The 25865-nt window shown below is 33.6% G+C and overlaps 1 protein-coding gene across 8 annotated transcripts in view; it reads right to left on the reverse strand.

Annotated features, from left to right (window-relative positions):
- The window catches only part of Rabgap1l (RAB GTPase activating protein 1 like), a 711712-nt gene that overhangs the window by 288788 nt on the left and 397059 nt on the right, over positions 1-25865 (reverse strand). For all 8 annotated transcript variants that reach the window (XM_004626788.2, XM_023710325.1, XM_023710327.1 and 5 more), the window contains one exon: positions 17084-17197. In XM_004626788.2, the coding sequence (XP_004626845.1) occupies positions 17084-17197 (114 nt within the window). The remainder of the gene's footprint in view (positions 1-17083; positions 17198-25865) is intronic.

Genomic DNA, 25865 nt, shown 5'->3' on the forward strand with positions numbered 1-25865 from the left:
TTATGGGGCCAAAGAGGAAAGTGATCGATGATGTAGAGTGTGCCTAAGGAGAGTCACACGGAGAGAAAACATTCTCTCAGGCTTTCACAGAGAGCACATTGGCCAAGCAATGGCCATGACTCATTCACATGGCTGACTCTGACAAAGGTTCTACAATCTGAGGGACAGGATCTCAGGATAAATCCTGAGGGGATTCTACTGACCTTATCAGACCCAAAAGCTACAACTCTTGTTGCATAGGTCCTGGTTTACCTTGGTCTTAACCACCCAGCAGGAAAGTATAAAAACGAAATATAAGAAGTAAAGCCATGCTGTTATGTTGCGCTGTAGGGGACTCAGGTCAACAATTTTTGACATTGCTAGTCAAGTGGAAGACCCAATACTATTATGGACTACTGAACTCTTTTAGAATATTTTCTCGAGTTTACACACCTATAATATTCAAATAACAGAACTTAACAAAAAAAAAGGGGATACAAATGAAGTCCATTTTGTATCTGTGTATTCAAAGTGGTTAGGAAAGTGATATAGTTACATTCTCTTAATGAATAGAGGGATTTGTTCTAATGGTGTTTGTAAATAGAATATCATGTCTACATCTTGTACAGCGATTAACCAGTAGGAAGAATGTATGCAATGTGTTAATTATTGAAACCGTCCTACCAATTTGATTTGAAACTCTCTCATTACTATTTATTATCAATAAAATTATGAAAAATAATAAATAAAATAAATAAAAGAAAATACCAAAAGTCCTACTTAAATTAAGCATTCATTATAAAAGATGATAATTCTTAAAGCCCACTTTGTATAATACATGGTGACTAGCTATTTAATGAAGCCATAAAACCTTCAAAACTCTAGCCACATGGAGAATAAACAACCTACATTAAAATACCAGCCTTTACATTTTCTTAAAAGAAAAAAATATGAATATAAACAATAGAAGCAATGACTGAAGGATATCACTTCATGAAATTGGTCTGCACTGAGAAGTTGCTCTAGTGGCTAATCACAGTGTGAAAGCTAAGAAGCCCTCTACTATTGAAGAACTGTTCTAAGGACATACAACAGGAAATTTTAGGAAAGGATGCCACTCAAAAGGCGGTATGTGTTCCTCTTTAGGGCAACTCCATAACTAGACAGACCAATGAAATAGCATAGGATACTGAGGCACAGTTACTAGGATTAACGAGCCATTGTGATACATAATTCAGGTTGATGGATCTACCAGTACTGACAAGAAGACAACATGCTTCTTTCTGTGTAATATATTTTTGGGAAGATGTGCATGAGGATCTGTTATGTGCACTTTTGCCGCAAACCACATCACAGCTATAAAAATATTCAAGTCTATAAATGAGTAATTACCAGAAAACTGAACTGGTAATTTTGTCAGGATATTCATGGATAGAGTGGCTGCCATGACTGTTACCAGATTTCACTACTCAGACCAAGGAGTTTGCTGCTCACCATTAATTAATGTGCTGTGTCAACAATAGAGAAATGATAGCTAGCCAAAAAAAAAAATCACCTAGATTTAATGCTTTTCAAAATATGATTGAAATTTTTAGCCATGGGCTGGCCAGAGAGCTCAGTGGATTAAAGTACCTTCTTAGGCAGCTGCAGGGACTGCAGTTCAAGCACCTGCCTAGGCAGACACAGGGACTGGGGTTTGATTCCCAGTGTACCATGCTGGCCCCAGGCAATTGAGACGGGGTGCAGTGGAGCCCACCTGTAATCCCAGCATTTGGGAGGCTGAAAACAGGAAGATCACTATGGGTCCAATCTGTGTAGTGAGACCATGTAGACCCTGTACTAAGTAACACTAAAAAGAATCATCAGCCACAATAAGTACATGCCCTTAACTCACATCAGTTTTTGCAGGTCTGTGAGGTGATGGACACAGCACACACCCCATCTTTCATACACAGAAATGAGACAGCTTTGAAAAGTCAGATCTTGGTCAGCGGTTTTGAGGTACTCCATGTATTTCTTTAGAAAAATATTCACCAGTAGCACATTACCTTCCAGTGATACAGAATAGGTCACAAAACTTGACTAGTTTTGTGACATATTCAACTGGCTCAATGAACTTTATCTGTCACTTCAGGGGAGAAAGACAACTGTGTTCAAATCAATAGATAAAGCAGCTAAATTCTAAACCGACCTGGAGTTACGAGGGTGACCAATGAGCACTGAGTATTTTGATATATTTCACACATTAGCAGAAGTTTTGAAAGAGACTCTCCCAGGGCCTTCTCTCAGCTAGTGTACAAACATCTGTCTCAGCTTTCTGAAAAATTTAAGCATTACTTCCTCACCACAAAAACTTCAGAACAGGGAAAGAATTAACCCACAACTCATTTGTAAATAAGCCAGGAGAACCAATTTTGTCTGTACTGGAAGAAGATCTGCTGCCTGAGATCTCAAATGATGGTGGCCTTAAAAGTATAACTGTGGCAACTTCAAATACAGTGCAGTCTGGATTAAAGTCAAGGCAGAACATCTTGAGATTGCCACAAAAGCACTGAGAAGACTGCCTCCATTTCCAACATCTTATCTTTGAAGCAGAGTTTCCCATGGCGACGGCAACCAAAACAATATAATGGAACAAATAAGACATTAGCAATACACTTGAGATATCACCCTCTTCCATCACCCCCACATGGGACTGTCTAGTGGCAGGAAAACAAACACAGGGGTCTCACTGATTCTACATTATGGCAGGATGTAAAATTATTTCACTCTATATTATAATGTATAATAAATTTAATGTGCTTCAGTCATCTCAAACGCCCACTACCCTTCAGTCTGTGGAAAACATTGCCTTCTATGAAATCATTTCCTGGTGCAAAAAAGGTTGTGGAAAGGTGTTAGAACATTCTACTTGCAACATTCTCCCAGAAAAGGCTTTCCCCAGGAGTATTTGTCAAAAACAGTTACAGGCAACTGTTCAGTTTTAAGGATTGTCTGAGTTGAAAAAAATGTAGCAATACTACATTTGCTAATGAAAATGTATGTAGCAATACCATATACTAATGAAAAACTTAAAAAGAAAATTGGGGAATAAGATATCCCCAAAGACTTTGAATAACCATCAAGTGGTACCTCAGTTCATGAGCTTAATTCTTCCCACAATTCTGATTGAAAACAGAATTGGGCAAAGACTAAAGCAAATTCAATGGTTAGGTTTAATGTCGACCTTATGTGGAAATTTGACACAGTTCTTATCCAATTCAGTTTGCAACCAGAATTGTGAAGAGAATGAAGTTTGTGAACCAAGGTACCAGCGTACTTTAAGAATCTAAATGGCTGTGCTCATGCAGGGACTAGGCACTTGTCTGAGGCACTCTGTATGTTCAGGAAGGACCAAGAAGAATCCAAGCTCTCACCTCTGGCTTAACTTGAAACTCCAAATAAGTAAAAGGTGAAGGCAAAGTGGAGTTTTCAATTGGCTTTCTGAGTAATGGGAAGATGTTACACATGCAGAGCCCCTCAGCAAAGGATGGGATGCTTGGTTCAGAGACTTAAGAAAAAATCTCTGTTCATTCATTAGCTGACCACCAATGAGAGATCTTGGTGACCACATCTGACAAGAATACAGACTTTACAGAATTAGTTCATATGTGACTAAGAAACTATTGCAACAAACAAGAGCATTAGTCAAATCCATGGGACAGAACAGATTGATGATTATTAGGAGCTGAGGGAAAAAGTGATAGAAAGTGACTTCTAATGTGTACAGGATTTTTTTTCCTGGATTGATGGAAATGTTCTAGAATTATGTAGCTATAATGATTGTACAAATATGGGGATACACTAAAATCCACTGAAATGTATATCTTAAAGTGGAGAATTTTATAGTACGGAAATTTTATCTCAAAAAGGTAAAAATTGAGTGCAAATACATGTTTTTATGCAACTGTATGCGCACACACCTGCACATATATCCCTACCTTTATCGAATGAGATGATTTGAAGCAATGACACTGATAATAATGATCACACCTAGCATTCAACTCTTGGTTTTTTTAACATTTTCATTAAAGTAGTAGATTTTGTTTAAATGGGTAACTACAGACATAGTGCAGATATGGACTGCTGGACTCTTAGAATATTTTGCTGAGTTAACACACCTACAATATTCAAATAACGGAACTTAACAAAAAAAGGGGATTCAGATGATGTCCATTTTGTATCTGTGTATTCAAAGTGGTCAGGATAGATATATAGTTACATTCTGTTAACGAACAGAGGGATTTGTTCTAATAGTGTTTGTAAATAGGATATCATGTCCGCATCCGTATCTTGTACAGCAATTAACCACTAGGAAGAATGTATACAATGTGCTAATTATTGAAACTGTCCTACCAATTTGGTCTGAAACTGTCTCATTGCTATTTGTTTCTCAATAAAATTATGGAGAAAAAAAAGATCAATGAATAAAAAGTGTTATTTATACACAATGGAGTACTAGTCTGCCATGAAGAAGGATGAACTTGAGTCACGTGTAGAAAATGGACGCACCTTGAGGCCACAAGTGAAGTAATTCACACAAGCTTAAATATCCCATTGTTTCTCATGTATGAAAACCACAGATATAAGATAAAATGGAGGACAGATAATAAGGAGGAAAAAGGAAGAAAAGGCTTTGTAATCCACTGTTGACAAACTGTACCTTGATTTAGTGTAATTATCTTAAATGTTTTATACAGTTTTTGGTCTACTAGTGTGGTTTTCAGTCCATGTATATGATAATTAACTTTATAAGTTTTTATAAGATAAACAAATGAATCTGATGCTGGAAAAGTTAAAGGGGGATGGAGAAAGTGAATAAAGGGGGTTGAAATGTGTTGAGCACATGTACTAATTCCCTACAATGAAGATGCACATTATGAATGGCAAATATACTAATAAAAGTGGAACACAAAAAAAATAGACATGGTGCAGAGAAATACACCTGGAATATCTTTTTGAGCCATAAAGAAAGGCCATACTCAAAGAATGACAAAATGTTTCAAAAAGACACAAAAGCCAGCTTAAAGACTTCCCACTGGTGAATTTGGGAACACTTTGAACATCAAAAACAAGCAGTATAGTGAGAGATATAATATACTGAATAAAACATGAATTTATGGGTCCACATGAATTGATAATCAATATATAAATTAAAAATGTGATTTAGAATAGGACATCTAAATAGGGCCAGAGAGATAGCTCAATAATTGAATAAGCGCTTGCCTGACAAGCGCAGGGTCCTGAGTTCAATTCCCGGTACTGCAAAAAAAAAAAAAAAAAAGACATCTAAATAATTACAACATATTTTCAAAGAAACTTCATGAGTAAGGAACTACTCCAGGCTGAAAGAAATAAAAAAGACATGACATTTAAATGAAATTGGTGATTTTGAACAGGAAACTTTTTCTCCTAAGGACAATATTTGGACAAAGGAAAACCTAAATGCTATCTAAGGCTTAGGTGGTAGCAATGTGTCAATGTTAACTTTCTGATTTGGGTGTTGTGTCATGTTTATTGTGGGAGAATATCCTTCTTTATATAAGAAGAAAAAACTCTATTTGAAGGCAATGAGGCATCATGCTGGCAAATCACCCTAAAACTAGTCCAGAAAAACAAAATTATGTACTCGCAACTTTCATATAAGTTTGAGATTGTTAAAATACATGTAATATATATAAATATGGAAATATATGTATATATAATGGAAGTATTATCTTGTCTTCTAACTCTAATAATAAAAAAACCCCTGAGTTTGAGAAAGATTGTTAAGTTTGTCCTATATGCTGGCAAAGGGAATATTAACATAAACTAAAAAAAGATCCAGTGGTATGAAATAAACTAAACACTGGAGATAAATGTCGAATGCTAGATATACTCACAAATATTCACTCACAAAGCAATTTTCTTATCTAACATAGCTGGCAAAATTCCTAGATGTAAGTTTCCCTTTATACAACACATTTTTAGAAGAGGCCCTTGGCAACAATTTGCAAGTATACTGACATGCTCTTTTTCAAAAGGAAATATAAACTAGACTACCTCCTTTAAAGTACTTTTAAAGTCCCTATTACAAGTGAACTACTCCATGATTATGGGAAATTACTCAGTGTTCAGTTTATATTCTTGGATTTTTTATTTTTAAAAACAGTACACTAAAGAAGAAAAACACTGAAGAACCTATAAAATGAAGCAAGTAACCTACCCTTAGGGAGTTTATCATGAAAATATTTTATAAATCAAAGAAGAAGGAAATGAAGGACTTCAGACCGCTTTTAGGGTTTACATGTAGTAAAATTTCATACAAGGGCAGTCCACCTGCTGAAAAACATGGGACTTCACAGGTAACTTTGGCTGAGGTCTCCACACTGATTTTCTCAAATCTTCTTAGAAGTACACTATATACTAAGACATTTTACCTAATTTCCCTTCTTTTCCCACTAGGACTGAAATGCAACGTAGGCCAGTGGCTTTCCCAGTTCTCACCTTTCTTTCTCTTACTAGTATTTTCCCAGTACATTACTATATCCTTAATCCTGTCCTTGAGACAGGCTCACGAGAGAATCTGAATTCAGTTTATCAAACTGAAACTCTCCAAAGAGTTCATCATATTACATGGTGTGGCCTATACTTAGTATAACTGAGATAAAGAAAATTTGTTTTCCTCAAAGGCTGAACACAATACAGAAATGACTTAAATGAAATTAACCAGGTATCATTCAAAATATAATCCATAATAAGTGTGAATTTTATTGAACAATTTCCAAATTAATTTTACTGTTTATAGTTGAGGTTTAAAATATTTTAGTGTACATACAGAGTAAAGTACCTATATTAATATCTCACATTACTTTTTTGTGTGACTTGCTCATCTAAAATCTACTTATTTAAGTCTCTAAACAAAATACAAATTTATTAACTACAGTTCTCATGTTGTACATTAAATTGCCAGCCTTGTTTTAATCTATAAACCCCTGTGGGTAGAGTCTGTAGGCAAGCTTCACATAAGAAGCGGGCAACTGAGATTTGGACAGATGGGAAGGAGGAGGAGGGCAATTCAGATTCACATTCTTCCTAAGGGAGAAAGCAGGAAGAAGGTCTGGTTAAGAAAAAAGATTCACACATGCACAAAGAGGTCTGATTAAAGAGGAGGCGTCAAAATTATAAAAATATTGCCAACTGCAAAACAATTAGCAAACAGGAAATAAAGCCTGGTGATTCTATAGTATAAATATCTCAGTCAGGATTAACTAATTTTATTGTCTAGGATATTTAAGGCGTTTGAATCTAGCAACAGATGTCAACTGTAAGGGCTGGAGATGTAGCTCATATAGCACTTGTCCAGGGTATAGGAGGGCCTGGGTTCTATCCCCATCCCTGGAGAAAAAAAAAAGCTAAAGATCTCAGTTGTGAGAAAAAAAATTAATGATTTCATGAACATTATTGTATTTCAAGATTCCTTGTGTTTTCTCTTTACAGATTAGTTATTTTCCTTTTACTCTGTTTAGAAAAAGAAATTTTATTTTTCTTTTTCTTCCTCGAAAAACATTGTTTCCTAAAAAGACAGAAATCAAAATATTAGGATTCACACCAATCTCTTTATCCTAATTTTACCCATTTTTATCATCCTCATAATTCTACCTGGCCTTTCAGTTGAAAAGCAACAGACTCCACAGAAACTATAAAGCCATTTCAAGAAAAGATCCTGGGACCCTGCACATGGAAAAATCTAAAAAGTCTCACCGGGTGTTCTCAAGAGCATTAGAAATCAGTTGTTTTTGCTATTTGTCTAGGACTCAACCGTGACAAATCCAAACTATTCACTGGTACAATCTCAGAAGAAAATCTAAATTTTAAATCATATTTTCCCAGCTGAAAAAAAATTTCTCTAGATTCACAAAAAGTCTATCCTATTAATATATACATAAATGAAGACCCAAAAATCCCTTATATACTCCATCTCATATGACTACAGCAATAATAATAATCACTACAGCATAATGTTTTTGAAGTCTTGTACGTAATGATTCTGTAACATTAACACCTAAACACACACACACACACACACACACACACAACACACAAATGTGAAGCTCTCCAACTTCAATTTGCTAAAGCTTCTTTATATTGTGCATGTCTGTGTACACAATTTTCTAAATAGTTATAAATAAATTATAAATGACAATGAAGCAGAATTTAACAACTCTACGAAAATACACAAAATGATTTACAGGTGGAAACAAAGTAAAATCTTACTCAGATTGCGATGTATCAGTATGCAAATATGGTACCTTCTCTATCTTATGCTGAAAGATGGATCAGTGCAAATTCTTTTCTCTAGAAAATATGAAAGTATGAACCAAAAGTTTGTCTGCCAAAAAGTCTGAGAACTTTGCAAAAAACCTGAAAACTTCTATTTCCTCACTGGATATGAATGACATCTTGTAGAAAATGACATTTTGGGAAAACTAGCCTGTAACAATGTTAAGAATAATTAAGCTAAGGTGTAAGTGATCTACTATCTGCTGGAAGGCTCTAGTAAATACCTCGGGCTTGTAGAAGGACTTCACTCTATAAGCAAGTTATATAACAGCAACATCTAGATTAAAGAATAGAGCTGGGGCTGTGGATTAGTGGCAGAATGTGTGATTAACATGTGTGAGGCAATGGATTCAATCGTAATATGGAAGGGAAGGAGAGAGGGAGGAGAAAAAAAATCACTAAAGCCAAAGTCGTGGTTTTGGAAAAACTAATTGTTTATAAATTTTTGATTTAATATGAATCAAATTAAAATCCTGGAAGTTTATCTTTCCTCAAAAACTGATGAGCTGATTCCTCAACATGGAAATACAAAGGGCCAATGTAGAAAAAACCATTTTGTTTTCTTTTTCTTTGCAAAAACAATTATGAAGCACAAAAAATTAAAGGCTAATAGTCCCAGATAATATAAGTTATTATCTCACTAGTGTCTTACATAAAGATACTAGAATTACAATTGTTGGTATAAAGATGGAACACAATAGTTCAGACACAAACATGTACATGCACAGACTTTATTTGTAAGGAAGATCCTGAAGTGGAAAAAATACAGCTATTTTAAAACAATTGTGGATCAAAAGGAAATATATGTGGGGAAAACAAACCTTGATTTGTACATCACATCACAAAAATCAACTATGGATAGATCATAGTCCCTCTTGTAAAAAGCAAAAGAACAGAATTTCTAGATTACATTGGAAAATATTTTCATGTTAGGCAAATTTTTTTAAGCAAGGCACAAAAACACTAACCCTAAAGGAAAAGATTAATGAATTGGACCTTTTAAGATTAATTGTTCTAATCTACCAACACATGCAATTAGGAAAATGAAAAATCAAGTCATAGAGAAAATACATGCAACATGTATATATGAATTCTTTGAAAAGATTCATCTCTAAAACACAGAAAAATCCCTACAAATAATAAATTATAAAAATGTACAAAAGAAACACTTGTCATAAAAATGAATTCCTAATGGCCAATCAACATATGAAGGTGTGGGGCTGGCAAGACAGCTCAGTGGACTACGTGCCTGCTTAGGCAAGCGCAGGGACCTGGGTTCAACTGCTGGCACCACATGCTGTGCCAACCCCGCCCCCAGGCACACTGAGATGGCCACCGAGTCTGGGCATGATGGCACATGTCTGTAATCCCAGCCCTGTGGAGGCTAAAAACAGAAGAATCACTATGAGTCCGACCTGTGTAGTGAGACCCTATATCAAATACATTAAAAAACAAAAAAAGGAAACAGCTCATTCTCACTGGTCATAAGGAAAATACACATGAAACCACAATGAGATATCACTACATATTCAATAGTTAAAATTTATCAAGTTTCAGTGACATTATGGAGTAACTGGAGCTCTTACAACCTACTAATTGAAATGTATATGCTAAAATTTTGAAAACATGTTTGGTAACACCTGCTGAAGCTGAAGACACGAACACTCTTTGACCTGGAATTTCTATTCCTAGTATGCAGCTGATAAAAATGCATACACCAATATGCCAAAGCATTACTAATACAAGAGTGTATATGGCAATGTTATACAAAATAGCTAAAAGCTGAAAGCAACCCAAATGTCTACTAAAACTAGAACAGACATATTATGTATTGTATTATATTATATTCAAATAGTGGAATACTATGTAGTGATGAAAATGATAAATAAACTACTAGGACCTAAAACAAAATGGAGGACTCCATGGTCAATACAAATGAATCTTATTACCATTTCAATAAAATTGACAATCACAGAGTCTCACAGATTTTTAGAAAGCAGACACAACAGAGTCCATCCATACTGTATGAGTCTATTCTCTTTGAGATGGGCCATACACATGTATGAATAATAAATACCAGTGTGGCAGTTACCTTCAGGAAGGTAATGACCATCAGGGAAAGGAAAGGAAACCTTGAGGATACTAGTATATTATTTTTCTTTATCCCAAGAGTTTTACACAAGATTTTTCACTCAGTAAAAACTCACTGAATCATGTATCTTGAGTATGCACTTTGTGCATTCTACTACCAATGTAAGTATGTTATACATCAGACTTCAAAAAAAGTTTTTAAGGATGACAATGACCTATGATGATGTTAAAGAAACTACTTTTTACAAGAATGAGGGCTTTAACTCAACAATTCTGCCTTCTGATAATCAGCCACAATAAGAGGAAAAGTGTGTAAGTATTATATCCAATTTTTACTTATATTCAGAAGTCTTCAGCCTTACTAAAATCTTTACAGGCCCTAAACAGTGAAGAGATCATTTTGTCAATTCACAAGTAGTTCAAATAATTTTTTAGAAAAAAATAAAACTTGCAAGCTGAAAACTTTAATTTCATGCAAACTGAAATTAAAATAACTTCTCTGAATTTTAGAAGCAAAAATTTAGAATAAAATCCTCAGAAATAAATTTATTTTTCTTTTGTGATGCTTGGAAGCATTTCTTTGGTATATCCTCTCACTAATAATGTACTAGTTACATCAGGGGAAAAAACCTAAAATAGGTATCTTGCCTAAGAGCTTGAGTAACTTGAAGCATAATGGTGAAGATTATACTGGTACTCCTGATTGTCTCTTTATTGTTTCCTAATTACTTATATAAATGAGGAATATAAGATCATTTTTTGTATTCTAGTATTGACTTTACAAAAATATTGTATAGCTCTCTGAAATTTACTGAAGATGCTATTGCTGCTAACATTCTCTTGCTACATAAATACTGTCCCAGTAACATGAGAAAAGCCACTATACTACAAAAAAGGTGGGTACCCTATATTTAGCTTCATATTCTCTAATGGCTAATGTCTTTTCTGTGTAATAAGTCACCGCTTGGTCTTTCTGAGGATTTGCTGGTCTAAGAACAGAGATTTTGTTACCAATGTACTGAGATGCCAAGAATAGGTACTAGCTTCCAAAACACAATGTGTATTGCGTGCATAGCATAGTCTCTGGTAGTATTAAATCTCATTTTCATTAAATATTCACAATCACAGTATCACTATAGAAAAACTACAGAATTTGAAGGTAAAAGAATTGAGTTCAAGCTAGCCTCTTTCATTTAGTAGCTATGTAATTCAGGCTAATAATTTCATTTCTTCAGATTTTACTTATGAAATGAGGTAAAGTCTACACTCCATAGAGTAACAATGGTGTTCAAATAATACATATAAAAGTGTTTTCTACACCATAGGGCTTTAAAAATTTCCATTATTACTATTGTGGTTATGTTGACCAAAATTAAGAAATGTCTTCAAGCTTTCTCTAATATCTGAAAGAATTCTTCTTTTTGTAAGGAAGTTAACTTTCTCTGAGAATACACCACTGTCCTTTAAGATGTGCTGAATCCACTTAATAGACTGATTATAAGAATGTGCTGTCAAAGCAAATGGTCCCAGGGGTTCAAAAGATTCCGCAGTAGCTCATGTTTGGATCACCTTGAAAGCTTTCCATAATTCAAATAAACTCACTAACAAGAGAAGAAGTACAAATAGCATTCAAAACCCTTCTTGATTCTCTGAAAGCTACCCCCAAAACACTATTCTAAGTTAAATGCTTTGGGCTCCTTTTTGATGTAACACCTATAACTATACACTAAAGGGCTCTTATTCTGCAACTAACCACATTTGAAAGTCATATAAGTAGGAGGCATCCAATTGGTTGCTCACAATCAGTCAAATGTCTTATGTAAAGAATAGTGGGGTATAGCTTTTATAATAAATAAATTTGTTCATTCAAACTAGGGCAAATGTGGTATCCCAAGGAAGAGAACTGAATTACATGTAATCAATTAGCTAGACAAATCTATTTAAAATTTTGTCAACTCATAAAAAATAATTCCCCCTCAACATCACAAATACCCCCTTATCTAGAATGCAAGATGAATAATGCATGATATTTCATTTGCTTTTTTCAAAATTCTGTAAGTTTCATCATTATTAGTATTAAAATAGTAACTGAAATTCTCAGTCTTTATAATAAATCCAATCTTGCTTTGACAAAAGCATATAGTAAAACAGAGGGTAACTATATTTTTGTCTTTCCACAATTCATTATTAACCCACATGAACAAAGGTATTGCTCTCTCTGTACTATATTCATTCTTTCCCATTAAATTCACAGCAGTAGCTTCTTTTTCAGAAAGGAGTTATTTTAAACAGAAAATTAAAAGATGCAACATGCACAAATTAAAGTGCACACCAGAAGTCACTTCAGTCTGTATTTTTGTGAATAATGCTTTGGCTGATTACTATCACCAAGCAGACAGTCTTAGAAAGAGATGTATATCTGGCACTGGAGTGATGGCTCGGTGGAATAAGCGCTTCCCTGGCAAGCACAAGGGCCTGAGTTCAATCCCCAGTTGAGAGAGAGAGAGACACTAATGAACTCCACATGATGTGACATACAAATAACAAGAGAAGGTCAGGTGAAATCAGTGCATTACAGTTTTGTTATTGAGACAGAAACCTACAGAGTAACACAGGATTTGACTGCTAAATTCTAGATTTATATATAATATTATAAAAGAAAAAGACTTTTAAAAAATCTAGAGTCATAGCAAATTAGAACTTGAACAGTCTTACAGAGAACAATCTTACCGGAATAGTCATGCTTACTGAGCCAGAAACCTACCAAATGACTTATCCAGTTTTATAATCTGCCTGGTAGAAAAATCAAAACAAAACCCAGATCTCCTGGTGCCCAGTCCTTTATACTGTACCAATCTGTCTCCTAACACAAGTGTAAATTTTTTATATCACATATAAACTAGAAAAGTTCTAAAGACGCTTGGATGTTATGTACCCTCTCAAGGACATTCTTTTAAAATAAGATACTGACATAACTAGTAGGAAAGGCAATAAGGGAAGGAGGGATTAAATGTTTTCATTTGCAGAAAACTTTCATTTGCAGAAACCTATGAATTCTACTATTACACTTTCAGCTCAATTTTCTCTATATAAATTTATGACAACAGAAGAAGTTTTGAACCATTTCGATTTCCTCCTACTCTGAAACAGATATTAAAAGGTCGAACTGGAATTGACAGGACTATTAAAACATGACAGTAAGTTTTTTAAATCTTCCTCTAATCTGACAGTTTAGATCATTTTTCATTTCACCAGAGTCACAGAAAACTTTTCAACTACAAAGTCAAACTTCTGTATCCTTGAAACTAGAGTTGATTTTTAAACTTACTTAATTCTCCTAATAATTTCTGTTCAATTTAAAAGCATAGCATATTGTACCTCTAGTACAGGCTGTACTGATCAAAAATTGACAGAAATAATGAGGTAATACATTTTCAATTATTCTGCAAATGTAAAATTGCTTTCACATGGAAGACACTATTTTTAAATTTATTTAATTTTAAAGAGAAGAAAACATACAATAAAAACAATGGTATAAAATTTCAAAATAAGATTGTAGGAGACTAACAATGTTCAGTACATTGTGCATTATTACTTTCAAAGTGACACTATTTTTAAAAAATTATTTATAATTGTGTTGCTTATGGGAAATGAAACACTATTAGAAGCAATTTTTTTAAGACTAGAAGCAAATCATGTCTATTATCATTGTTTCATTTTAACAGTAAACTAGAAGTTGTGATCAGTATAGTAAGACAAGAAAATGAATGAAGATTTGTAAAGAGAAAGGAAATTTTCTTTATTTATAGATTATATAACAATGTGGCTGATGCAATACCATGGTGGTATCTTTAATGTCTGGTTCTCTGCAGAGTCTCCACTGATATAGCTGTGAATGTGAGGTATGCTTCTGGGTATTATTCTGTGACTAAAAATGTTAGAAGAGGTAAAGTGTGCTGAGGGAACTTATACACAGTTTTTAGGCACACAGATAAGAACCAAAATTGAAAATAACTACAGATCAAATTTGATTCAAAGAAGGAAGAAAGGTGGAGGGGCCGGGGAGATGGCTCAGTAAAATAAGCACTAGCCTGGCAAGCTCAAAGGCCTAAGTTCAACCCCTGGTTCAGCAAAAATAAAAAATAAAAAAAGAAAGGTGCACATAGAAACTTGAGAAGAATACTTATTCATATATATATATATATATATATATATGCAATTGATTATTTGTGAGCAATCATGATAGGCTGAAAATACATTAAATGATAAAGGGTACATGGACTTCTTGGCATAAACATCAGATAACTAAAAAAGAGATTAAGAGGAGAAAGAGCCAGGTGTGGTGGCACAAGCCTAGAATCTTAGTATTCAGGAGGCTGAGGCAGAAGGATTGCTATGAATTTACAGCCAGTCTCTAGACTACATAGTAATTTCAAAGTCAGTCTGAACTACACAGAACAACCCTGTCTCAAACAACAACTGAAACAAACAAAAAGAGAAAAAAGAGAGGCTGGGGATGTGGCAGAGCTCTTGCCTTGCATGCACAAGATCTCTAGCACCACAGGAGGAAAAAAAAAAAAGAGGAAAAGGAACTGGGTGAGATCATAAACCAAGCGGTTTATGTGGTATGTTCAGAGAAAATTTGATTTCTCTAACATTTTCCTGATATATATATATATATATCTGCTCACTTCCATTATCAGCGACGGTTTCAAAAGCCTTAATTATCTTTAATATGATTGTTTTCCACATATTTACAAAAGTTAGCATAATTTAAGTTAATGTCAACAATGAAATACCTTAAATGTATATTTTTATAATGTTCTTTACTCATAGTTTTAAAACTGTTATAAAATATACACTAATAATCTAAAATGGCTACATGAGCTGTGTGAATACACTGATGACTATTTTCTAATTATAATGAACTCAAGGTTGGATTACCACCTGTACCACCAAAGCAAATATTCAAAAGTGCCAATCATTTTACTTGTATCATTGTGTATATATTTCAACTAGTTCCCCCTAAATATTATATAATGAAATGAATACTATTTTTTACTTTAACGAAGCAAAGCATTAAATCAGACCCTGCAGAAACATGGAACCATCTGTTTCAGTCATATGAAGAAAGTTGCTATCAATCAGAGGAAAACTGAGGGAGAAGTCACTGATCAGCTGAAAATACAGTTAGAGAAAAAATGTTTCATGTGCCAGAAGCTAAATATCCCTCTAAAAACTGAAAAACATGTATTTTTCTATCTTCTATATACAAACCAGAAGTTAATTAGCACATAGAATTTCAAAAGTTATAGAATAATTTTAACAATTACTTTTACAAGCATATAATGAATATATTATACAGATTTGTAGTGTCTACTAGTTTTTATTTTTTAAACTAGATTGCCTATAATTTTTTCTGGCAGTCATTATACGCTCAAGATTTTTAGTTATTCATGTATTTGTAGCTCTAAATGACACATCTATATAAAAATAGATTTTCTTTTTTAAAAAAATCTGTTGTGCTAGAAATAGAACCTAGGGCCTCATGCGTGGTAGGCAAGTACCCTAACACTGAGCTACACCCTCAGACCCTCCAAAATAGATCTCTGACCAGTATAAATTTAAAATATTTCAAAATAGATCAAAAATGAGACACTAAGTGAAAGAAAAAGATAAGAGTGAGCAGAGGGCAAACCAACTAACGTGCAAGAAGGATTTTAATGAAAGATGTGGCATTTGCAAAATTAAATAAATATACTTAGTTAATACATGTAGGCAAGTGCTTTTATGAGCCCCTTTTTAAAATAGTACATATAAAATAAAATACATTTGCGGCTATACTTCAGCCTATCTACTGGCCAATCTTTAGTATTCATTTAAATACTAAATTTGTTTATTCAAGGACTAATTCTCTAACTTACAAATTAGCCAAGGCATTTGCTTTTTTTTCCATATTACCAAATTTTTATGTAGTTTACTATTCATTAACAATTCATATGGGAATCACAAGAGAGAACAATATGAGAACCTACATCACTTTTCATTCTAAATTTCTGTTATAACCTTGCAAAATGAATATCTTGCTGGCAATCCTGTACTGACAAAGACGGAATCTTTTATATTTACACAGAGCACATTCATCGAAAATCAAAAGGCAGTTATTTTTTTTCGAGGTCTACCAATAATGAAGAAATATTTCAAAATGAAATATAAAAACTGCACAGAGATATATGATGTGACTTGACTTAGAGTATATTAATATCAGAGAACTTGTCAATAGTCAACAAGTCCTACACTGATTCTCAGACTTATCTATTATCAAAGAACCAAAACAAATGCCACATTATCCTGAGAGAAGGATAGGCTCATCCATGATTCCCCTGCACCTTTACAGCACAGTCTGAGAGGACATTATGTTTTTTTACTGTTATCAGGAGAGCCAAAGTGAGCTGTATTGTGCCTTCTTTGGAACATACAGGCAAAAAGTCACCTTCCGGGATCAGTACTGAGGAACTGACAGTGCATGTGTAAACCAGAGAATATGTTATAGTGCAAATGAGATATGAAGACAGAAAAAAAAAATCTTCAAGGTGAGTTCATAAAATATAGCCCTGTAAAATGTTGATAAAAATGAGGGGAAGGGCCTTACCTTGCAGATCTTGTAGAGTGACTCCTGACCATCTCCTCCTGTGTCTTTGAAGTAATCATGTGCAGGAAATGTACGGTGAATATCTCGTGTTATAACACTCTCCTGTGCTGAGTCCTAAAAGAGGAAATAAAAAACCCAAGACTTTGTTATTGATGCAAAATTTCATTTTAATTATAAAAAGAAAGATACAAGTTCCAGAAGAAACCACAGTTAAACTGTAAAATCTTTCCCTTCTACTTTAGACTGACAATTCTATTCCCCAATGATAAATGCTACAAACAGTTTTTTAAATGTTCATTTATCCAACTCTTTATAGTTACATGTATGTAGTTAAGTATGGAGTGGGGGTGGGGGGAGAAAGTTTGGATCTATGCATTTCCCTAGAAGCAAAATCATTCCCTTTATTTAATTAATAGGATAAGTTATCAAATGTTCTCATCAATAAGGTAGGTACAAAAATAATATATAAAAAGATACGCTATGGGGATAGGATTTATCTGAGAGGTAGCACACATGTTTAGCCTGTGAGAGGCCCTGGGTTCAATCTCTAGGACTAAAGAAGAAGATATAGTAACTTTTCATCAAGTCATGCAAATAATTTTATTCTGTTCGGAAACAGTTAATAAAATGCCTGAGGAATATCTGAATATAGAATAATTTAATATTCTCCTATAAATGACTTTTTACATTTTAAAATTATGTAACAAATTATATATACATAAATAATACATACAAAAACATACATGCCATACATAATATGTATGTATTTGTGTTCAAGAATAGACTCCTAGAGATTGAACTGTTAGGTCAAAGGGTAGGTGCATTTTTAGTTTTCATAAAGATATTTTCCTTCCTGAGTTATACCAAAATATATCCCAGAAAAGAGTACAGTATATTCTATATTCACCCAATATCACATATTTTCTAATTTTTAAGTCCTTGAGAATCTGATAATGAAATCTTAAGTCAAAGTCACTTAAAATGTAAAATATTATCCATCTCCCCTGCCTCATACTAGGTTAATTACTCAACTTATTCACTATAAAAACTAAAAACCTACATGATACCGTATTAAGAAGACATATTCTGTAGTTTATGTGCTGCTGAAGTCACCAAAACGCATCCTTTAAACACAAATCTAAAGCGTGATTTTCTTTTTTGACAAATTTAGGCACCGACATCTCAAAATTGAGTAAAAGTCTAAGCATTATTAAAACTAATTTATCTGATTTCATTTAATTTCTGGAAATAAATGGTATATCTGTACTTAAATGTCAAGAAAACAGGATGAGATTACTTTGAGCAAGCCTGTTTAGTGAAATTCTATAGTGTTTCTAATGTTTTTTTTCTGTTTTTCTTTATTATTTTTTATTCTCTTTAAAAAGTACTTGTACAATTCAAAGCAATATAAAATACTACTAATTGCAAGTTAAAGATACTGTCTAATGTTGTACTCCTACAAGTATTCAAACAAATTTCCTCTTTCAGTCTCAAATTAAGAAAGAAAAAATGTTTAAAGTCAGAGTTACTGTGTGAAAGCTATTTCCCTTTATCTCTGCAGCTGAGAAGTGTACAAGAGGTGGGGAGTTGATTAGCTTGTGGTGAAGCCAGCACCATCTCTTGCTCTCTTTTTTATTTTGATTGCTACTTCATGCTGGGTGGTAATAAGATCTTACCACCTTTCTTACAAAAAAAAAAAAAAAAGGAAACAAACTGAAAAGTTCCAAATTTGCTAGCAAATACAGAACATATGACAAATCAGTCAAGAGGAAATTCTGAAGCCTTATAGGAATGTCATGATAACACTGAATAAAAATTAGAACAAATTAAAATGTTAGTGCACGTACCAATTATTCATGATGAATGCAGTCTTTATGTACCTCAAACATGTACTAATAAAAATACATGTATATATGTGTGATATATACTATATATATGTGATATATAATATATATCACACATATATACACACATATATATGTGTATATATCACAGTGTATATATATATATATATTTTACATATATGTATCACAGTAATTAATTCCAAATGATAGGGAAAATTTTAGACAGTAATCTAGAATAAGGCACATACAAAAATATTATAGAAAAAGATATGCTATGGGGCTGAGATTTATCTGAGAGCTGGCATACATGTTTAGCCTGCAAAAGGCCCTGGGTTCAATCTCCAGCACTAAAGAAAAGAAGACATAGTATGAAATCTAAACATGAAAATCACATAATCAGGTACATACGTTTTAACTGCCCAGGTCTTATAATAGAAGGGTTTTTTTCCCCATACAGTTAAAGTATTTGAAAAGATTGCCCAAAAAATGTTACTATTACCATTGGTAACTGTTGTTAAGAGCAGATATGTGTCCAATAGTCCACAGGATAACTCCTTTGCAATTTGCAGCACTTTAGGAAGGACAAATGATTAAAGCATATTCTCCAGAAACTGCTTATATCTGTAGGATTATGTTGTGTATAAATGGAATTGATAGTCTGATTCAAAGAAAGGAAATTGATTAAAAATTTTTCTAGAAACTAAACTTATACAGTAAAAGTAATTCTCTATCCATATTTGATCTTCCTCTTTTATTAAAGGGCAAAATTAAAGGAAACTACAATTACAAACTTTTCTTGGGTTTTCCTTCCTAGGACTACTTTTTAAAAAGTTCTTTTAAGGACCTCAAATGGCCTATTCTGTTGGTGACTATCTACGTATATGATTTTTAAATTATTATATTGTACATATTATCTAATTACAGAGTATACTATGCTAAGGTTTGAGTGTGACTCCTAAGGGTTCATAAATTGAAGGTTTGTCCTCAGCATGGCAATGTTGGGTTGGTGAAACCCTTAAGGTGGCAGGGCTAGTATATGGTGGTGAAGCAGTGGGGAGGGGCACTGTCGTCCAAAGGAATTAATCTCATGATTGCTGGCCACTGGTTAGTTTTTGCAAGAGTATTGTTATAAAACAGCAATAATGGCTCTTCCTCCCTTTTACCTACCTATCTGCTCTCTCCACTTTTACTTCCTTCTGGCATATACTCTCATCACTGTGATGTTATCCACTTCAAGTGTGTTAAGTACAACTGTATACTCAACAAGTCTTTTCTTTACAAATCACACAGCCTCAGAAATTTTGGTACAACAACAGACTAAGACATACTATGGTATTTCAATCCTTGGATATGCAATATAGAATGATTAAATGACAATAGCCAGTATATCCTTCATCTCAGAGATTTATCATTTCTTTGTGCTATGAAATCCTCAAAATTTTTTCTATTAGCGATTTTGAATACACAATTAACTACTGCCAGCCATAGTCATGGCTTCATAGACATCTACTTCTCAAAAATCTAGACTTACAATCTGACCCATAATTTCCTTCCTGGCACATATAGCTACCACTTTGCTCTTCAGTGTCTAATATTGTGGATCAACAAACTCATTGATTCTATTTCTGTTTTCTTTTTTTTTTTGCAGAACTGGGGATTGAACTCAGACCCTTGAGCTTGCCAGGCAAGCACTTATTCTACTGTGCCAACTCCCCAGCCTGTTTTCCTTATTTAATACCTATGGGATCTTGGACAAATTACTTATCTTGCTTACCTTAGCTTCTTCATCTGTAAAATGAAATAATATAAAATACATTATTTTATTTATTTAGATAAATAATTTCTCTAAAGTGTTTAGCACATTGTTTAGCATAAATTGAATATTCATTATTTAACTGTTTAGCATTTTTGCTGAATATAAATTTCAGACATTCTTCTGTATTTAAAAACAAACTGAGTATCATAAATATTATGGCTATGAAACCAATTATTCTAGAATGTAAAGTATAATGGTACATTAATAAATATGTGATCTGTTCCTATTTTCCTATATATAAAACATCCTAAATTATCTTCACTTGTATTAATTATCTAGTAAACACAAAGGTGAACAATTATTTACAAAAGGTACTATTTTTATTTATTGGTACTCAGTCAGGCCCCATCTTTGCACATAACCCATGTGACGACACATACAGACATATATACTCAGAATAATGATGCGCATGACATAGTAAGGTGGAATTGCTAAAGCAGTCATATTTTCCACCACTACTTTAAAATTTATCTTTAAGGCATCAGAGAAGGGCTAGAGACTCTCCTGATTAAGAAAAGGATAAATGCCATAGTCAGGACTACATGCCTCCTTTCTGGACCATTACCAACTAGTGTTACGGGCAAGCATACTTCCTAAGATTTTCCTTGCTTTGCCTTAGCCAGGCTGGCCATACACAAAGACTGACTGGAGACCACAAAGTAATAGAAAGTCTGTAATAAACTCTGCAAAGTTAAATTTTATCCTCATATTCCTGATGTTATCACTTCACAGAAACAAAATATGCCTTTCAAAAATACTCTTTACTTTACAAAGCATAAAGTCGTAAGACTAAACATATCCTCAAAACAATTTCTAGAGTGGATAAAATCTATGCTCCAACACAGAACATAATTCATTTAATTGAAGATCATTTGAAAATCAACTGTAAGAGGTATACTAATGAGCTTTATTAACTTTTGATAGTTTTTCAGTGAGTTCAATTTCAAGCCTGCCCTCAAGAGCTGTTCTTCTATTGTGACTTACATAACCTTGACATATTTGTAGTTCCATTAATTCCTACCAGGCAAGAATCATCACTTAGTTTCTTGTCAAAAAGAAATTAATGTAACATTCAAGTGCCACTAAGTATTACGAAGACAGATTTGGGAGACATAGTATATTATTTTCTATGACACAATTTCTGGGCTGTTAATATCTAGGAAATTATTGTAGTGAGGATGAGAAATAAAATAAAATAGCAGAAATAAAAATGTACTATCTTTAAACTATGACAGCAGCTTTTCTTATTAACCCTTATTATCAAATCCAAAGTATAAGCTGCATTTGTACTTTGAATCTACCAGGAAATCATTTCACTTTAGGAGAAAAAAAACTTGTTCAACTTTGTAAGTATCAAGTCAAGCTATTAGCACCAGTAAAAATGTCAAGGGAAACCACCAATGGCTACAATCAGTCAGCAGATAAATGACTGAGAGCTCAAAAACTCTAAATTTAGAGTATGCCTCTCATTCTTACTCTACAGGGATTCTTCTTTAGTTCTATGTTGGACGATACAACATCACAAACTGGTTTGTTTACATGCCCCTGAAAACAGATGGGTTTGCAGTAGTGGGTCGCATTTATTTGCCTTGATGTCTGACAAAAGTCCAAAAATCCAGATGAAAGGAGAAAATATTAAACTGTATTCCATATTTAAATGTGCTACTAAAATTGTGGCTAGAAACAGAAACACAAAAAAGTTGGATCATCACCAACATTTATTTCTTGAAAAGAGAAGTGTTAATATATAAATAATCCTCAACTAAATCATATTGTGAGCAAGCTGCTTCCCAGGCATGCTATACAGATGCCAAATGCCTCAGAACTAAAGACTGACATAAAGGTCAAAAACATAAGCCATATTCTGCTTTCAAGTGAAAAGAAATCTCTCGAGGAAAGTGATAACAGCAAGAACTAAAGGCAAGGAAGAGAAGAAGTGTAGTTATGTGCAGGCCAATACTCAGGACGGATTTATGAGTACTCCAGGAAATGCCTGGATGAGAGTGGAAGTATATGAATAGAATTCTTTTAGGATTAGAAGATATGAAGGCATGGCAAAGTAAGGAGACTGCCCAGGTTTCCCAGAAATTCAATGGACTCTAGGCAAGTGTTCAAAATGACTATGAAAAACATCTGAGGTTACTTTCAGAGCCCAAGTATACCTACCACAGATATCTGTGCTGTATTGAGACATGCATTCATTCTCAGAGCTGCTCATTGTTCAATGTCCCAAAACAAATATTTAATAGGGCACATGTCAATAGCAATAAACTTCTGACAGAATAAAGAACACCTGAATTTCATGCTATTATGTTCCAGTTAGGTATAACTGTAGCTTCACATTATTTCTTAAATTATTACTTTATGATGTTCATCAAGATCGCTTTTTAAAATTGTTTTGAAATGTGCAGGTATTTAGAGAAATAGCTCCAATATTTATTACCTACTGTGAGAAAAAAATTCTACTTTTCCAAAATATTTCAATACATATTTCAATAAATCCAAGTTTGATATATCTATACTCGCTTTAATCTAATCAACACTTTGTAATCATATTAATTCTATGTGTAAAACCAGTAGTTATTTCTACAATTTGAATAACTGCTAATGGTTTAGAGAGCATTCTAACTTTTTAACCACTTTAGACTCTACTATGAAATCCTTCAAGTTATATATGTCTTCTTAACTGGAATGAAAACAAATTGAATTCTATTTACTGGAAATATCCTGAGTACCATATAGACAGAAAAAAATCAGTAGTTTTTTAAAAAGATGAGAATATAGAAGCAGAAAATGACTTCTGGATGGATATGAGGGTTGCCTCTGAGATGATAAACATATTCGGGAACTAGGTGGTGATGGTTTTACAAAATTGTGATTGTATCAAATGCCCCTAAATTATACATTTTAAAATGTTTAATAATTGAATGTATAGAAAAATAAACTTGTGAATTGCTATATAGCACAAATTCATTCACATCTTTAACTAATATCTTTCTGAACAATTATTAAGAACCAGACATAGGCACAGTATTTTAGATATGGAAGATACAACTGTTAGACAAAGTCTCACCCTCTGTGAACAACATATTCTAGTAACAGAAGAGAATGACATTCAACCAAAAATATATACTATATAAATATAAAAAAGTAATGTTAGTCAGTGAAAAGTGTTATGCAAAAATAAAGCTAGACAAAGGACAGTTTAATAGGATGGTTTTGTCACTCTAAGCAACACGCTAAGGCCCTAAGGTGGGATTGGCATAGCAATACTTCTTAATTTATAGATGGCCTCAACCTCCAAAAATGACTCCAGTAATTTTCTGCATTAAAATTATCTTAGAAATGTATAATCTGGTTAAATTTTACAAAATTATTAATTAATATATTTGAATAATGTGTTTCTTGTTTCACATATCCATAGGAATACTTACAATGCAAATACTTTTTAAATTTGTTATGTATATAAAGACACTACTATGGGATCGGGGGACCAAAACAGCATAAAGAATAATCTATAGGTAATATCTACAATTTCACAATTGCAAAACGTTTAAGATCTATTTGTAAAAACAAAACATAGGTATGAATATCAATGGAAGAAAAATATGTTAACATCCAAATAAATCATACAGGCAATGTTAACTATAGGAAGTCAAGGGATAAAGTGATTGCAAAGGGTTTAGGTGGTAAAAGTATCCTTTTACATGAGATATGGACATGGTTGAGCTAGGCACTGTTCATAAGATTCACTCACAATGAACAGATTTTGATAGAAAGTATGATATGAGTAGAGGCTCCAAGGCAGGAAAACACATGACATACTCAGTAGTTATGCACATTCTAGTTAATTACAGAAGAGAATTTATAAAAGGGCCAGTTGAGTCTGATCCAGAACACAGAATCTTCAATCAAAACATCTTAACTCAGTTTCATGACAAAAAAAAAAAGAGTCATATCTTCCACCAAAATCTGTGTAGTATCAGTTTTGTGATCACTTGTTCCAGTTTGGTCTCACTGGCTTTTACTACCTGAAAGAATTGGTGAGGTAAAGAATTAACATTACCCAAACCCAGCTCTGGTCTTTGCCACCTGCAACTAAGAGGTGATCTCTAGGCCTGCAGAATGTCATATGTGATGGAAAGACTTGTTTGCTTGGGGGCCTCCGCCACTGAACAGCCTAACAATGTGACCAGTGATAAAGGCTTTGGGCCACACAATGCATGTTCTCCTATAGTCATGTAGGAAACAAAAAGTCAATTAATTGCAGTATGCTATTGAGTCCCAATAAAAACTGCCAGGGTGAGTTTCCCTGGATTGTGTCAGAAAAGTAATGTCCGTGACCCCACCAGTTGAGGGCAAAGGAAGCTCCATGTGTGATGGTCCTCCCAGACTCTGCTTTTTGTGTTTTATGAAGTACATGCTACCTGTGAGTTTGACAGCTTTCTCTGAGTTCTGAGAGTGTGCCTATCCTGAACACAGTTTTTGTAGTACTTGACATAGTATAACTATGTCAAAGGTAACCTTGCATGCATTGTATTTCCTATCCAATATTGAAGTTGGTTAAATTTTCACAAGTTGGCCATCAACAAATTTGAAGACCTCACTGTGGTATTCTCCCTAATCAATTTTATCTGTTCAGAGATGGATATCATTATCTACTTTTTTCCTGCCTTTGATATTGTCCACAATAAAATAATTCTTTGAGACTGTTAATTTAGATGACTTTTTAAAATCTATCTTTAATTTAGAACCTTAAACGTTAAATATACAACATGTGATCAAACAATATGGTAAATATTTAATTTATTAAAAAAAACTTTTTAAACTTTTACAGTGAAAGACATGTCATTACCCTCCAATATACCCCCATCATGTGGAACATGCTTATCCTGTTGTTCCTCAAGCAGCTCTGGAAATCCTTTTGCCTGAGTGTCTTTAAGTTGATACACTATGGCTGTCTCAATGTCCTGAACTTACCTTTCATGGTCATTTTTACTTTGGGGAAGAGAAGTCATATGATGATAAATCCAATGAATAAGGTGATTGAGGACAAAGCATAATGTTTCACAAACCTGTTTTTCCACTGGATGGTAATCAGAAGGGGAGAGAGAGATGGGGG

The sequence above is a fragment of the Octodon degus genome, unplaced genomic scaffold (genome assembly GCF_000260255.1).
Source record: "Octodon degus isolate 3935 unplaced genomic scaffold, OctDeg1.0 scaffold00017, whole genome shotgun sequence".
NCBI classification, from domain to species: Eukaryota; Metazoa; Chordata; class Mammalia; order Rodentia; family Octodontidae; genus Octodon; species Octodon degus.